This window comes from Passer montanus, unplaced genomic scaffold (genome assembly GCF_014805655.1).
Source record: "Passer montanus isolate IOZ18808 unplaced genomic scaffold, ASM1480565v1 scaffold23, whole genome shotgun sequence".
Classification (NCBI taxonomy): Eukaryota; Metazoa; Chordata; class Aves; order Passeriformes; family Passeridae; genus Passer; species Passer montanus.
Window position 1 is genome coordinate 103,818 of NW_024366926.1, and position 17,479 is coordinate 121,296.

General features: G+C 46.8%; 1 protein-coding gene across 1 annotated transcript; it reads right to left on the bottom strand.

The window, feature by feature from the left end:
* Window positions 1-5,427: 5,427 nt before the first annotated feature.
* On the bottom strand, window positions 5,428-12,795 carry REELD1 (reeler domain containing 1). The gene is made up of 6 exons (XM_039710761.1): window positions 12,576-12,795; window positions 11,553-11,775; window positions 9,752-9,903; window positions 8,741-9,026; window positions 7,738-7,798; window positions 5,428-6,021 (listed from the first exon to the last, which is right to left on the bottom strand). The coding sequence occupies exons 1-6, from the start codon at window positions 12,793-12,795 to the stop codon at window positions 5,428-5,430; spliced, it is 1,536 nt and encodes a 511-aa protein (XP_039566695.1).
* Between the last annotated feature and the right edge of the window lie 4,684 nt (window positions 12,796-17,479).

Below are 17,479 nucleotides of genomic sequence, written 5' to 3' on the forward strand. Positions count from 1 at the left end.
GCATGCTGTCTGCAGGAGCCATGTGCTCCAGCGGGTAATTTTTGGGAAGGAGCTTCTGGCAAGCAGCTGCAGAGTGGGGTGGCAGTGAACCTCCCAAAGAGACCATGATGCCACACAGGATGTTTTTCTGCAAGCTGTTAACAGGAAGTTCTGGGAGCCCCTGCAAACAGAGGGGCTAAAATAAACCTGGAAAGGGACTTTTTACAAGGGCAAGTAGTAATAGGACAAGGAGGCTTTAAAGTGAAGGTAAGTTTAGAATAGATATTAGGAAGAAATTCTTCTCAGCCAGAGAAATTCAGTGACTTCAAAGCTGCACTCAAAGCAAGTGTCACAACCATCTCCTCCTCAGAGATGGAAAAGCCTGTCACAGTCATTACCGTGACACCAGCAGCTTCCAACTGCTCATTCAAATGCCAAGTGACAGGCAGATGTTTCCAGTAAGGAATACAGCCCTCTCCGAGCCTTGGGTTGCATCACCCACCAGGACAGCATTGCCTCAGCCTTCTCTGGCCGGGGCTGTGACCTGCTGGAGTCACTTGAGCTCAGCCGGGCTCAGCTCTGACCACGGGGCCCAGACACACCACGTGGCACTGCTGGAACTGGAGGAGGTTTGCTTTTCCTTGTCAGAAACGTCTTTGTTAGCAGGAAGCTGTCAGGAGAAGGGACATAAGACAACTTCCACCCTGCCTATTGTTTTCCCAGCACCGTTTGTGTAGTGGATTTCTAAAAGAAAAAAAAAACAAACACAAACTGCAGTTGGGAATTTAAAATAGCACTGTGGACAACGGTGTATGCCCACTAGTGGCTTGGTAATTAAGACAGAGTATAAACCATTTAAGTTGAAGTGTCACTGATAAGTGCGGGGAAGGGTTACAAACCCTCCCTCCACGCCAGCGCTCCCGCCGGAACGGGCCCGGCCGCGGGGCCGCCATCGCCGCGACAACGCTGCCCCCTGGCGGCGGCCGGCGGGAGCGCGGGGAATGCCTGGGGATGGATCCCTGGGATGGATCCCTGGGAATGGATCCTGGGGATGGATCCTGCGGCGTGGGCCCGCACGGATCCGCCCGGTACTACACGATTCCTGCCCCAAGCCGCGCGGGCAGACATCTCTGCAGGCAGCCGCTGCCTCTGACACGTCGCGTTGGTGCTGCCTCAGACACTGGCAATTACTGGTGACACCTCACTCCGACTGGGTTAAATATTTTCCCACTCCGGGCCGTGTGTTTGCACAGGAAGGATCAGCAAGTCACGTCTGCTGCCGTTCCCTCTCTGCACCAGCTGCCCGATGTCCTTGGTACCTGGCCGTCAGTTCTTAATGTACATCAACATGCTCTGATATACAGCCAGCCTGATCTTTGACTCACCTTTGGAACAGCAACACATTTTCTCAACAACAAATTATACTTTGACATTAGAAGGTGGCAATCTGTAATGGATATTGCAATCTGAAGATTGAAAGAGACTATCTGTGATCTTTGTCCTCAGCCGAGCAAGCTGGAGTCTCTCTTCCCTCCTACACATTATTTGATTGTGGGACATAACCTTGGGATGTACTAATAATCATTAGTCAGAGCTGATGTCTCCGTTACGGGCCTGCCCTGCTCGGGGAGGGAAACATTCTCTAGAACAGTAGTAAATCAGGAAAACATGCACTTAAATATACAGTAAAATGTGGTTTGAGACACGGTCCTTCATACATCATGTAGCAAAATGTTTTATTGAGAGAGTCACACACACACTAATGAGGAAGGAGGGCTGGCGAGACAAGACCTGTGGAGGGAAAGCAGTTTGGTGGCAGGGAGGGGCTGGCAGAGATCTCTGAGCAGCTCCTGGTCCAGGGGAAGTTGTGACTCCCCAAGTCCTTCTCTGCCCTCTCCTAGCCTTGGATGAACTGGCAGGAGAGAGAAAGGAAAGCGAAGGAAGGGAGGCCTGTAGAGCTGTCCAGACACAATGAGCCTTAAGGGCCTGGCAGGGGCAGTGAAAGGGTCCAGCTTGCCAGGAGGAGTGAGACGTCTGTTCTGCTGTTCACCACCTTTGCAGGTCAGGCTGCTACTTTGCTGTTTGGTTTTGCTGCTAAGCAGCTGTCTTTTTGGAGCTGAATGTTGCAGAAATTGTTAGAGCTTCTCCTTTGCTTTTTTACAGGCATTTGTCATTATTATTTAAATGTGAGTGAATAAATAACACATGTATCTGCTGAATGTTTTACTCTCTGGGTTCCTGACCTTGCTGCTTTGCCTTCCTTGCTTTTGTGGTCCTGACTATTTGCAGAAACTGTGCCAAAAGAGCTGGCCCAGCCAGCCAGCCAGATCTCTGAAATGCCTGGGGCCACATCCCACACTGATTTGGGAGAGCCTGAGCTCGCACATCCCTGATGACCATGATTGCTGCGCCCACAGGGCCCTGGGGCTTCTCCTGTGAGTCTTGCCACCCTTCTTGGAGCTGGCCAAATCCGTGCATGCCTGGCTTTTTTTTGCTTACTAGTGGCAATTCAACCAATGCTGGAAATGTCTGTGATGTCCAAGCTTTGGATCAGCTGTCTTGCTTAGTGCAACATCTCCACATTATATTTTGTTATTTCTAAATATTTTTTTTCTTGAGTAAGTGTAGCTCAAGCATTGCACTAGTCATAGACATTTTTACTGCCTAAACTATGTTTTGATGCTTGTTTGGCTGGTGGGGAGACAGGCTGAGGAGAGGTGTGCATTAGCTGCTTTCAGTACTTCTGGCCCCAAACCATGTCACTTCACTGAGGGATGACAGCCTGGCCCACAGGTGGCTGCAGGCTGAGCTGCTCTGGAGGAACTGAAATCCCAATTCCAGCAGAACGTCTGTGACGAGCCCAGTCATGCACCTAGAGAGGGATATAAGGCAAGTCTTTCACGTGTCTCTTCAGTAAATATTAGAGTGGTTTGTGCCCTTGTTTTCCTAATTCTGACTTCTTTTTTTTCTCAGAAATCTGTTGCAAGCATGAGCACAGACTAATTTCCATATAAAGTAAGTCAGTTAAGAATGGGGATGTTTGAATGATTTGCCTTTTAATAAATTAACCAGTGCTCGTGTTTTTAACAGCATTAAGAAGAGATAAGACCTCCATTCCTCCTGTCGTGGCAACTACAACAAACAGAACATCATTCAGAAGTCAAGAAAAAGACACAGGCACTTTAGGTCTCAGCCAAGAGAGCCTCAAAGTAGCAAAACTCATTACTAATTCAGAAGAGCTGTATCCCTCAGAGCTCACCATTACTGGTCTTGCTGTTAACACTGGAGCACATCAATTTAGCAGAAGGCAGAGTTTGGCAGAAGGCAGAATGGTGTTGAAGTGCCACTCTCCCAATCAAACACCTCCATGAGGCCTTCTCTTGCTCTAGTCAGCCTAGAAAGAGGCAGTGCTGGGTTGTGGGGAAAGAGCTGAGAGGAAGGTTCTGGTTTTATAGCGAGAACAGTCTAGTAACATTAATTCTAGAGAAACAGTGAAAGAGGCCATAGGTATTTGTAATTTATTCATAAAGAGCTATGCCATCATAAGAAACTTTCTAAAATAATATGTGATAGTTCTTTAAATATGTAAGAGTTTGTTGACCTATTTTCTCAGTTAATTAGGATTTTTTTTGGCTGCATTAACAATGACTTGAATGCAGTCTGTTTTAGTCACTACACAGTTCAGCTACACTGGGTTACAGAAACATGATTTCTTTCTAAGGCACATGACACAGGAGAGGAATGCCATTGTAAATGTCTAGATGTGTGCTTAAAAACCTGGAGACTTACTAGTAGGTAGAGCATAAGCTCAATTAGTGATTATATAACCATTCACCTGGCATCCTTCTGAGTCCTAAACCAAACTTTGTCTTTTCAATTACAGCACTACCCTTGTTTTCTCTGCAGTAAAGTGCTATGGTGCAGTTGCCCTTCTCTTCAAAGTGCAGTGGTTAAGAACATCAAGCTCATCTCTGCAAGCTACATTTGTGAGTACATTTCTTTTCTTACTCATTTCTTTTGCCCAGGTCTAGAAGTGAAGTTGTTAAAACCTTGTCCATGTGTACAGCACAAATCACAGTGCAACAGTATGGTCAGAAACCAGCTCTTTCTGAATGCTAATGGAAGGCACTGTTAGCAAGAGCTGCACTCTGTGCATCGTCCTGGAGCTGGAGCAGGAGAACTCATGTCCCATCTGCCTCCTCTGAAGTCAGTGGTGAGATAAGGGAGGATGTAAGAGCAGGATGACTGACTATCCAGAATGGAGATGGGCAACTAGTTGGAGATGGCCACAGGGCCCTCCTGACAGAGGGGAAGATGCCACCAGGAAGGCTGGGTGAAGCATCAGAGTCCTGTCATTATCTGCCTGGTTCAGGGGGATTGCTGTGGGCTGTGAATTAGCCTGCAGCACCAAAATGTACGTTTGTCCTCCACTACATGGCTTGGGGATGATCAGCTTTGAGCTGATCCACTCTAGAAAAGGTCACCAGAGGGTCAATTCCTGCTCTCTGAAAGGCTCTAAAATGTACATCTCAAGAGGATCATTATCAGGTCTATTTCTGGCTCTTTTAAAGCTGCAGTAAAATAAAACTTTACCCTTGCTGTTGTCACCTCTCCTTCTTAGGAGGTGTCCAGGATCATGCTGGTTTCCAAGAGTTGCTTTAGGGGTCTCCTGTGGAAAACCACAGGGTCAGAGAGAAGTTTGCACAAACTCAGAACACAAGGATGATGTTAACTTCCCAAGCAGCCTTTGCAGGGCTCCAAAGTGACCTGGGAAGGGTACTTCTCAGTCCGTGTTTCTGCACAGTGTCACTGAGCTGACACTCAAAGTAAAAGACTAAATAAATGTTGGCTGTCAGGCTTCAACAAGCTTCTTCATCAGGTGCAAATGGACAGGAAAGATTTTCTTCCATTTGCACCTGATGAGGAGGCATGTTTCTCCCCCAAAAGCTGGTGTCTGCCATCCTGTGTTTCACTCCATGGATCAATTCAGAGTTCTTGGGATCAATGTTCTCCATTAATGAGTTATTGCTTTTTATTTTCAAATTGCAACTTGAAATCTTATGGCAAATATTTGTCATCCGAGGGATACCAAGTGCATGGAATCAAACCTGTAAGCTCTTAAATGAGAATGGTTGGGTTTGTAGTTCTTAGAAAGAAATATAACACTAGAAACTTTTTTTCTGAGATTAAACAGGAGTCAATACCACAGTGCAGAGGAAGAATTTCTATTTTTGGCTACACCCTTAAGGCAACAGAAGAAGTGTATGTCATTGCCACGGTGACAGCTAATGAGCAGATATACAATATTAATTGCAGTAAGTGTAACACACTGAGCAATCTATCAGCTTCAATTTTCTCAGCAGCTGTAGTTTAGATACTTTTGCCTAACACTTCTGTCTGAACTGGCTGCTTTGGGTTAGTTTGCCTATATGGCAGCACAAAGAGGGACTAAACCACCACAGTCTTCTTCGTGCTGCTCGAGGGGCTGACCCAGTTGCACTCAGCTGGCACCAGCACGAAGCTGTTGTCCCGGATCTTTCGGAAGTGCATCACCTTCCCGTTCTCCGTGATGGCGATGATGTCGGGGTCGGGCTCGCTGAAGGACACCTCAGCCCGCTTGTGGCAGTGCTGGGCACAGACACAGCGCATGGCAGCTGCCAGCAGCAGGCCCAGCGCGGCCGTGCAGACCAGGAGGATGCCAAGTTGGGCTGCAAGGAGTCGGGTTCCTCTGCCAGGGCCTTCCCCTCTCCCGGGAACAGCAGATTCGGGAGCTGGTCTGGTCACCCAAGGCAGGGTATTCCCAGCTTCCTTCTGCTCATCCTTGTCGTCCTCAGCCCTGGTGCCTGCCTCCTCTGGCTGCGGTGCCAGCTCTCTTTCTGCCATTTGCCTTGATGCCGAGGACAAATTGCCAGCAGTGCTGGCATCACCAAGCCAGGCTGTGGTTGCAGCAATGCCGCCCGGGTGAGTGCGCGCGTGCAGGGCAGAGGGAGTCGCTGTCACACGTGGGGAGGCTTTCAGGATGGTCCCACTCTCAGTACTGCCCTTTGAAAGCAAAAACATGCCAAAATGTGCAGTGAGGGAAGAGAAAAGGGGGCTGATTAAGTTCTCACTACCTACCTCATGGAACACTTCAACTCTGTTTCTGATGCCCTTGTGTCCCTCTGGCTTTAGATTAACCCTTCTCTATTCCCTGTTTACTCAGTAGCTTTTAGAAAATGAAGCAGATGCAGCCCTCCATACCAGAATTGCCATGGGAGGAACAAGGCACCCGAGTTGGTCCCAGGGGCAAAGGCAGTGTGGGTTGGAGGGACAAAGGTGAAGGGTGAAGGTGAAGGTGCAGAGGAAGGTCACTGCTTTGTCTAACGAAATGTCTGCAGTTCCTGTTGTGGTGGTGGTATTTTTCACAGGCATCATTATCACAAAATAATATCACTTAATAAACAATGCCCACCTTGAGTGGCACCAGGGTCACATGAAAGGGCAGGTGTGATTTTCCCAGCCAAGCTGCATGGGTAGGCTCACATGGACCCACTGGGATTCAGTATTGCCCTTCTAAGGAGGCACACGGGAGACTTGGGATGGCCTTTGCCATCAGCAGTTTGGGGCATTCACATACAACCTATAAACTCTCCCCAAAGCCTGTCTTGCTGTCTCAGTTCACAGCCAGTCTTATGCCCTCTGTGTTGCTTAACCACCCATTTCAGTGGGAATGTCAGTTCCTGCCTGGCCCTGTTTCTGGGCACTGCCTGGTTCCATGCTCCTTATTTTAACTGTCACAAAATGCCAGCTGCTCCACGCCAGTTCTGCAGCTCAGGCTTTGCTGCAGGTATCATCCGAGACTAACTCGGGAACAAGCATGCAATTTAGGAGGCCCCCAATGAATTTTTCCATTCCCACTATGCACCTGAGCCCCCATCAAAACCTGCAAAATGTACTGGAGTTTTTAATTTGGCTCCACTGAGATTTGGATCTGGCCCTCAATAGCTGGCACCTCTCCAGCCTGTCCAGCCCAGCAGGCTTTTTCACACATCCATTAATTACACCAGAGAAACTCTCACCCTCTACCATCATTAGGGATTTCTAAAGCTTCCTGGGAAGACAGTGTGACAGGAGCACAAAGCTGAGGTAGGAGCCCTGGAAAGCTGTAAAGCAAAGTAGTGGAGGGTCAGAGCATCCTTTGTGGAAGGGATGGTTTCTGAAGGTGCTATTAAAATACAGTAGTAAATAGAAGACTTTCAGTGGCTGAACTGCAAACTATAAAGTAGCAGGCTGGCAAAGTGAGGATTGCATGTCTGTGGATCACTTACCCTCAAAATGCAAATGCTGGGATATGCTGCAGGACTTGGGACTTTGGGATAGAAAATGGAACTGCCTCTTAAGTCCTTGCCCTATCTCAAATCCTTTCTTTTCATACTACTCCCCATTCTTGCCTAATTTCTCAGTATTTTTGTTTCATTATGCTCTTCTGATCTTGCCTTGTGCAATAACTTGTCCTTCCCTTTGGTTTTCCTCTACTGCCTGTTCTCCACTTCTCTCCATGGCTATGCCAGGTGCTCATGGTACACATCTCTCCTTTACTTGTTCTATGTCCTCTGCTCCTTCCTAAATATTTTTGGCTTATTCTGTGCTGTACATCCACTTTCTCTTTTATTTTCTGTGAGATAATTTCTCTTTCTCCTTTGGCATTTTGGAAACCAGATCTAGTTCTTTCTTCTCATTTTATTTATCTTCTCTCCATCACCTGCATAGTGGACTTACCCTGTTAATTCTGTGTCCTGTATCTCTAAGCACACACATTTCCAGCAGCCTGTAGTCACATCTACATAAGGGAAAGCAATTGTTTTTACAGTGGGCCTGTTAAAAACCCAAGTAGTGGGCTCAAAAGAAAAAAAAAAAAACCAAACTAGAAAGAGACATAAAAGCCAATTTCCTGTTAAGGAAAAAAAATTAAGATTTTCAACAGTCTCAGTGTAGTTTTAGCCACTTATGACACCTACATGGGCTGCTAGGGTGTCCTCCCCACCCCTGGTGCTTACCTTCCTGTTGCCTGTACACGTCAAACACAAGTGGAGGGTGGCAGTGCTGGCAATGCTTCCTGCTCTGAAATATGGACAGAGGAAAGGCAGGGTTAGCAAGTGACACCTGTGGCTCACACCAGCAAGAAGTGCTGCTCCTTAGAGCAGTTTTGGGATGCATGCAGTCAATGTGGATCATACAACCTGTATTTTGAATTATGCATGATCATTAATTCCTATCCCCATCATTTTCACCCACAATATGAAATACTGTATGAAAGCTTATGCAGCCCAAACCTTCTAAAATTTCTGAGCAGACATCCTCAACCCAAATGTTATAATTGCTTTGCATCCTTTTTATTTCCTTTTCCCTGCAGATGGAGAAATAGGCCTGCTGAGTTCACTGTTTCACTGAATACTTGTATGCACTTTCAGAAGAATGTTATAGCAGTCGATAGTTTTTATCACATCTTTCCACCACCTGGCCAGTCCCCCACTGTGCTGAGCAACACAGTGTTGAGTTCTTAGGAGTTTTGGATTTTCTCCCTGTTACTGTTTGTCATGTGCAATATCCAAAAGATTATTTCTCAAAATCTCAGCAAACAAACACCCTATCACCTCCCCCAGACACCTTCCTACACAGAGGCACCTTCCTACATTTTCCTTGTTCATCTGCAGGGAAACTGCTACTATTTTCCTTCCCCACAAGGACTGGAGAAACAGCTTTTCCCGCCACTTAGATTTACCCATTGAAGGTGCTGTAGCTGGAGGCATTGTTCTGGGAGAGGGAACCTTGCAATGCATCCACCATTCCAGCATCTTGGGTGGGAAGGGACAGCTCCAGTCCCCTGCCTCTGGACCGGATACTCCTGCCGGACACAGCCCGCGAAGTCCGGGCCGGCTGCTTTGGCTCAGCAACGGGACGAGTCTCCGACCCCACACCAAAACCTGGCTCTGGTGCTGGTGTTGCCACGATGCCACTGGGGCTGGCAGGCAGCAGGGAGCCAGTGGCAGCTGCAGGAGAGATGGGACCTTGGCCAGCAGGGAGACAAAACAAAGATCAGGGAGAGAGGAGCAGAGGTGTATTGTCTTTGGTTTGTTTATTTCAAATCCCACTCGGTGCCAAGGTTTGCCAGGAAGGTTTGTAACAGTGATTCTTTTATTTTCATGTAACTTATTTTTAAGAGGGAGCCCACATGGAAATTAAAGCAGCAAAGCTCCCTGCCTATGTAATGGTCATGTAAAATAATTAAAACTTAACCTTGGTGCCATGCCAAAAATGCTGAGAAATACATCTGATTTAGGTATATGTAAATTCTTAGAGCATCTTACTGACCAGAGGCTGCATAAATACAACTAATTATATACCTGGAGGGCAATAATCATATTTAGAGACAAATATATTCCTCTATTTAGGCAGCATTGCTAAATGCACTTTCTTCTTTTCAAGAGCTGAGATTTTAGGTAAAGTATTTTAAGATTTGCATTGAAATCATAAGATCTGGCAACCCCATTTAACTTTCTGGTTCCCTCCTTGGAACTGGCTCCTCAAATACTGACCCACACCTCAAATACTGACCCACCCCTTCACTTCAAGGAGCTCACCATGGCCATCACTGATCTCCATGAAAGACACAGGAGTTAAATGGGTTCCCCAGCTTGTTTGGGCCACTTCTGTTGGACATTTGCCCAGACTAAGCTGTAATACTGTTCTGCAGGGGGTGTTGGTAAGAAACAGCAAGGTTTTCTCACCATACCTGTGGGGTGAGGGTCAGCTGGTCCCTGCAGGGGTGTGGGGGCTGCGATGTCAGGCTTGTTGTCAGCAAGGGTCTTGTTTTGCCCTCCCTGAGCCACAACAGCAGATTCAATCTTTGCCCAGTAAACAAAGTATGACTGGACTATAGAGATGCTGTTAAAACATAATCAGGCAAGAATTTACTGGCTCTATAGCATTAATAAAACATCTAACTGTTTAGCTAATCACAAAGACTGCTTTAATCTGAAAAGAGAACCAATGCAAAAGTATTTTAAAGGATTAGCCTGTCGTAAGTTTTCTATTACAAATAAAAGGTACCAGAACCCATAAGAAAGATTTGGGGTGAAGAATCACCACTCAATAAATAATTAAGTTCAGCCAAAAAATGTGTGGAAACTTAAACAAAAAAAAAAAATTAAAAAGTTGTATTACATTCATCATGTTGATAGAAGTACATTTGTAAAACTTGGACTAGCTCTGCTTACAATCTTCTGTAGGCAGGGAAACAACAGTGGTATTTATTAATTAAAACAAGCCAATGTAACTTGTACAAACAGCAGAATAGGTAAGGGGTAGAAAAAGCCTCTCTTCTCAGCCCTCTGATATTTGAGCCTGCCTAATCCTCTGCTTTTTGTCAGGTGCCAAAACTGTGTTTTAACTGCACCCCGAGAGCCTTATTTAAGCTGGAGATTTTGGTAAAATTTCAGCTCAGATTGCTCAGCTGCTTCTGAGAATTATCTAAGGGGAAACCAACCTGGATTTTCCTGTGCCAAATGACACTTAGGAGGCGTTTTTAAGCCTAAAAGGGCATTCTTTTCCTGATGCTGTGACAGCATAAAAAGGAAGAGTCTATCAGATATCGGCTCAGAGAGTAAAAGGCCAGACGTGAAGGAAATATCATAGTGGGTGGCTAGGACTAGGTCTTGTTGGGATTTGTTTGGGTTTATTTGGGGGTTTTTTTTTGTGAGTTTAATAGTATTTCTTTAAACTGTAATAGTATTTTCTTATATAAAGCAGTGGCCAAAAATTGGAAATTCCAAGCAGCAATATTTCTGTTTCAATGAATTTTTCTTGAATCATGATGAGATGCTCAAGCCACAACACTCAACAGGACACTTAGGTTTTGGGAAGCAGCCAAGGATCTGGCCAAGCAGTTTCTAAGTGACTTTGTAAAGTTGAAATATAACAATTTAATATCTTTTGAAATGAAAAGCCACTGTGCTTCCTCTAAGGCAGTCAGTTAGAAGATGTTTAATTTCATTCCAAATCAGAACCAAGCTGCTTGAACAGTTCAGGACTTTGGTGCAAAACAGAGATGTCAAGTTTTGACACAGTGCTCCCTCTCTTTCTATTGTGAGTAATTCTGTTTGCAATTAACTTTTTTTTAAAACTACCTCTTTTTTTCTTTTTTTTTTGTTCTTTTTTGTTTATTTCTTTTTTTTTTTTTTAAGAAGTGATATACAAGATTATCCTTTAGATAGGGAAGTCCTATGGGCTGTATTATTTACAAAGACAGGCAACATGGTCACAGTTCTTTCTCTCTTTATGCCTTAATATTTCTGTTTCCTAAAATGCTTAAGCTGTCATCTTCCAGTGAGTCTATTCTGAGAAAACAGTGACCATGTAAATAAAAAGCAGCACTATGCAGCAGATATTAATGGTGATTTATGTACCAGCTGGGATACTGTTGCAGCATTTCTAAGTATTTAGCTATATTGGGTTCAAGATACATAAACCACTGTGCTGGACTGCCTGTAACTTGAGAAGACACAAATTCTGATTAGGAACCAGCATGTCCTTACAAAAACTTGATGTCTCCAATGGGTTGGTCTGGTGCTTTCCATACGAAGGACAGGTTTCTCTTCAGTGACTTGTCCGAGTGTGTGACAGTGTCACCATCTTCAGAACAAGTCAGCAGCTTGGAACCGGGGGGCAGGAAGATGAACGTGCCAGCGATTTCATTGTTGGACACTTTGCGAGCTTGCAGCATAAAGCCCATGTAATCCCGGGTGCTTCTTACTGTCACTTTTGGAAGACAAAACATGGGACACAAAGGGATTTGTCTTGCTGTTATGGAGTGAATTGCCTGCAATGGAGTTCCCAGAAAAAAATCTTGGGCAACATTACTGAAAACACTTTACTGTCTTTGTCCTCACTGTGTGTCTTGGACATGGTGCATACAGAAGGCCAGACTTTTACCTTGGGTTTTGCAATGTTTAAGTGCACACAGAATTTGCCTGAGACTTCCCCCCATCCCTCCTTGATGATAAGCTGTTAACCGCATTGGATCAGGCAACATGCAGCCATTTTTACAGAAGGAGGTTTGGACACTGCTCTGTATGTGAGCGAAAGCTTGTGTTGTGCTCTCAAAGGGGTTTTGTTTTGCCCAGGGATGAATGGGCAAGTGGCCAAGCTGGGGAATGGTGCCTCTCAGCTCTGTCTGCATCTGCTTGAGGAGCAGCAATGCAGGGATGTGAAATGCTGCCAGCCATGCCCAAGAGTCAGGTGAGTCACCCAGACCCCTTCGAGTGGTGCAGAGGGGCTGGGAAGGTGACTTTACCCACTGGAGGTTCCCTCTCATGGGCCATTGCATGTAATGGGATCTGTCTGGTATGGTTGAGACACAGCTGAGATAAATGAATCCCACCAAAAGCACCCATGCTGCAAACAGAATTCTTCTGTAAAGATGTCCTCATGACAAGAGAGGTGTTGTAGCTCACTCAGAGCAGTGTTCTCTCTTCCCAGACCTCGTAGAGATTAATTGCATCGCTTGAGATAAGTTACACTGTATTGTTCAGATGCAGGAATGAGAAGCTGTTCCTTACCTGGCACCTTGTCTCCCGGGAAGAAGAAGGACATGTTGGTGTGGAGAGTGACGTAGTTGCTGTTGGAGCTGTGCAGCTGCACCCTCAGGTGCCTGGGCATCATGTCGCTGCAGGCGGAAAGGCTCGCGCCCTGCGAGAAGGCGGCCGCGTAGGACACCAAGCACAGGGTCGTGCAGGCCCAGCCAACAATGGCAGTGTGGGCTCTCCCACCATCCTCCATCCTACAGCAGGACACAACGTGGAGTTCACTTCAAAGCAGTGGCTTCCCAAATGGTGCCATTGATTTATCTGATCTCCAGAGCCACCCTCCCCCCTGTCTTTAAACAAAAGGGAATAAGTGATCTCTGTGGCACCTGGAGCCATTTTGGGAATCCACAGCATTTACATTCTGAAGTGAACTGTTCAGGCTGGGAGAGGGAAGAGCCCCACACAAGAGGATGTATTTCTTGTGAAGCTGCCCATGGAAGCTGCAGCCAGAAAAGATTTGCTCTAAAAAGTCTTGTGGGTTTTAGGAGGAGGAGCAGGCTCTGTACAGCCACACTCAACATCCCCCACCACTCCCAGCCCAAATGTACAGCCTGACCTATAGGGGAAACCTCTGCCCTTTGGACCAGCAGAGCTGCTGCAGGCCCCGTCACATATGGGGCTGGTGCCCAGGGCAGAGCCTGTCCCTGCCTGCCGTCACAGAGCCGCATCCCTGTGGTGAAAGCACAAAACACATTTCCAGATTGAGCAGAGTATTGTGCCATTCTGCTTTTTCAAAATGCACTTTTCAAAGTGAAGAAGGATAAATGTGTGGCATTTATTGTAATGGATATCGCAAAGCAGGTGCTTCTGATTTTAATGCAGCACTTTCTACCATCTTCTTTTCAACATGCCTGCCTTGGATGTCATTACACTTAGTCAATGAGTAAATGTAAATAAATCAGAGGCAACAGAGGCTGAGGTCTAGCTTACACCTCCCTCTCAAGCACCTCTGAAACTTGCCAGCTGAGTAATGAAGCACCACTGCAAGCGGAACAATTCACGCCCAGCCTGAAGCAGCAAGCAGATGGATGCAGTTTAACCTTCCACAGCCAAGCATCCTGCCACTCCAACCAGTTGTGTGCCGGAAGATGCTCGTGAGAATCACAGGAGCCTTTGCTAACTCTCCCTGCCCTGCTGGACCAGCAGCAGGATGTCTCCTCTTCATGGAGCCAGCCTCCCTTCTGGGCACAGCTAAACAGTCCTTGCTGGATAAGATTTCTCGCAGGAGCTCATGGAAGTAGCCCCGAGCAGCAGCTCTTTCCCTTGGGTGCTGCCCCGGCTGTGCCGTTTCCCATCCCGCCCTCCTGTGCCCATCCCCGCGGGGGAGCAGCGCTGCTCCCGGGGCTGCCCGGGCTCAGGCTGCCGATGCCGCCGGCGCTTACCTTGGGACACGTTCTCTGCCGGGCTCGCTGCCACCACTGCCCTGCCAGCCTGCCCAAGACCCATCCTTTCAGGGACCTTCCTCGCCTGCTCCTCTAATGGGAAGCGCAGCAGCTGTTACTGCTAATACCCACCACCCACGGCAGCTCTCTGCCAGTGCCCAAATCCTGCTTTAACCATATCATCCTACCCCTTTTTTTCTTTTCTTTCTTTCTTTCTTTCTTTCTTTCTTTCTTTCTTTCTTTCTTTCTTTCTTTCTTTCTTTCTTTCTTTCTTTCTTGTGTGTGTCAAATGTCCAAGTTTCTTCAATGAAAACAAAGACAACTAGCAGGAAGGGAGGGGGAGACCCACAGCGAATCATGGGGTTTGTGCAGGACACCCTGAAACTCCTTTGCAGAGGTGCAGGATGATGGGACGTTTTCTCCCCTGTTACCCTCCCCACACACACATCCCCTCTTCCATGCTGAAGCACAGCAAAGCCACATCAGCTCCCCAGCTCCCTCCGTGTGCCCCCCGCAGTGTGCCCTGCCTCTCATGCTTACATGGGATTAATTTTGGCAGTAAAAGCAGAATTTTGCTGCAAAAGCTGGGAAGGTTCATCCCATGTGCCAGCCTTGCCAGAAGGAGCCACCAACACCCCACAGATCCCCCGAAGCTGGCACAGGGGACCAAACATGTGATAAGTGCCCCAGCAATGAGCTGTATTCATGCCCAGGCTGTCAGCCCTGCTCCTTGCTTGAGCTTTGCTGCAGCTCTGCTGGCAGTCGGTGGCAGAGCTGATCCTGTTTCTCGTCACTGCAGACTGCTCTGGTGATCAGGGCTCTCTGATGACCCTGGCCACTACCACCAGGCTCACCCTGCTCCCTGCCAGTTGCGCCTTATCTATAATCCTGCTTGGGAACTGACCATTGTGTGAGTGTCCAGGGGGTGCATCCTGGTGACTTCTGCCTAAGGCAACCCCTGAAAACTGGGGACAAGTTTGCAGATTCTTCACTTACTAGCACAGTTCCCATCAGCCTGCTCTACAGCCTGTCTTTTGGAAAAGACACAAAATGCCAGGCTGGCACTGAGATTCTGCTGCTGACAGCCCAGCTCTCAGTGGTTAAACTGGTTGGAAAGTATGGAAACTGGTGGTACTGGGCTCTCATCAGCTTGCTCTCCTCTGCAATTTGAAAGATGACTTAAAATCACTGAATTTCAAGATAAAATGTAAGTCTTGCAGTTTTCTTTCCTTTACTCAGGGGAAACAAAGCATAGGTCAGGGGGAGGGAGGACAAGTTTGCATTCTTGATTCTGTTCCAGCTTGTAATTGCCCATCCTTCATACACAAAAGAGAGTACCTTTATGCTGTATGGATGACTAATCCTTTCCTGAAACCAGCTAGTCTCTTCTGTTTTTTTCTTCCTAACTTATTCCTAAAATCAGTGAGGGCCTTTTCTCCACTGACTCCCACATGGAAAAGAGGGAGAAGCGGCCAAGTGCAGACCCTGAAAGAGCAGTGTTTGGTGTTCCCTGGAGCACCATACAGAGCTGTGGGGAGAAGAGGCTCAAACAGACCCAACCCATGTGTAAGAGCAGAGGATGTAGGGCAGGACTGAACTGTCCACGCTCAGGTCCAAGGCTGCAGCAGCCTCTGGCAGGGCAGGGCATGCTGCTGTTCACAGGTTCAGCAACACCAGTCAGATGGCACTGCCTGGACACTGTTAATTGCTGGGCTGATCTGAAATACAGCCTTACACAGCATTTATCCTCACTGCCTGTTCTCAAACACAAGAACTCAGTGACTTCAAAGCTTCACTCAAAGCAAGTGTCACAACCATCTCCTCCTCAGAGATGGAAAAGCCTGTCACAGTCATTACCGTGACACCAGCAGCTTCCAACTGCTCATTCAAATGCCAAGTGACAGGCAGATGTTTCCAGTAAGGAATACAGCCCTCTCCGAGCCTTGGGTTGCATCACCCACCAGGACAGCATTGCCTCAGCCTTCTCTGGCCGGGGCTGTGACCTGCTGGAGTCACTTGAGCTCAGCCGGGCTCAGCTCTGACCACGGGGCCCAGACACACCACGTGGCACTGCTGGAACTGGAGGAGGTTTGCTTTTCCTTGTCAGAAACGTCTTTGTTAGCAGGAAGCTGTCAGGAGAAGGGACATAAGACAACTTCCACCCTGCCTATTGTTTTCCCAGCAGTGTTTGTGTAGTGGATTTCTAGAAGAAAAAAACCCCACAGACCACAGCTGGGAATTCGAAATAACACTAGGACAACTGTGCATGCTCTGTAATGACTTGATAATTAAGATAGAGTATAAACCATTTAAGTTGAAATGTTACTGATAAGTGCAGGGAAGGATTATAAACCCCATAACATTGCAGTTTCTGTGGTGCACAAACTCTGTCCTTCTTGCAGGCTTCTTCTACATCTCCAACATCACCAGGGCACAACAGGGCCAGCAGATGTGGAGCAGGTGCAGTGGAGATCATTGTGCAATATGGGCGTGGACATAAACTCAGAGCTGACACTCCAGAGCAAGCTGGTCGCTTCATTGACAGGTTGGGAAATACTTTGCTGCTGCAAGATAATAAGGGTTTTAATGAGTTAGAAGTTCCTCCTGGTCAGCTGGCAGCCACCTGAGTCCTGTGAACACAGCTTGAGGGGGCTTAGGGAAGAGTGGGAAGAGTTGATCAAGTAGAGAGCTTGAAGGTGGCAACAGTTGAGTTCAGATCACAAGGAACTGATCATCAAATCAGCAAAGCTGGCAGCACGACCTTATTTAAGAATATTTCAAGACATCTTTAAAACAAAGAGAAGTGTCCAGCTGTGAGATGAGTGGTTAAAAACCCATGGTAGTCCCATAGGGAGAATGGAGAACTATCTCCAAACTAGCATCTCAGGGGCTGACCTATGCACGTCTGTGCCTTTGTGTTTGGGGAGACCAGAAGGTTTTTCTGATACTAGTTAGGCAAAAACTAGGGTTGGCAAAAGTACTGGCTGGTCATTCCCCTTTTATCCAGCTGTTCTTTTGTCCCTTACTGAAGTGTGACAGTGACTAAAATGTCATTGCTGGGAACAAACTGGCATATACACATGTATGCTACATACATTGTGAGTCTCTTTCCCTTACAAATTCAAACCAAAATAATCTTGTATTTTATCTGGTAACTATTGCAACCTGGGCAGCTGTTCTGCTCTAGAGGAAGGGTTGAGGGCAGGAAAGAGAGAGAAAGAGAGGTAAGGCCTAGCAACAAATAGCTTAATGATTGTTTTAATAATACTGAGTAAGATGAGGAATACAAACAGCAGGTAAAATGAACATGCCCTCAGATGCTGGGCTTCTCACATGCACACAGCATCAGTCAGAGCCCACATGGATTTTCCCAGTGCACTGAACAGAGCAGATGCAAACCATCCATGGAGAGCTGCTCTCCCTTTTCGCCACTTGAGCTGGAAATTTTATAATTTCTATTCACAAAACCAACTTTTATTTTAAAGGATGATCTCT

Coding starts and splice junctions, on each gene's coding strand:
- REELD1 (XM_039710761.1), bottom strand. CDS start 12,795: ATGGAGGATGGTGGGAGAGCCCACACTGCCATTGTTGGCTGGGCCTGC. Junction 11,776..12,575: donor CCCGGGAGACAAGGTGCCAG/GTAAGGAACAGC, acceptor GTCTTCCAAAAG/TGACAGTAAGAAGCACCCGG. Junction 6,022..7,737: donor CAGGACACAGAATTAACAGG/GTAAGTCCACTA, acceptor TTGCTTTCAAAG/GGCAGTACTGAGAGTGGGAC.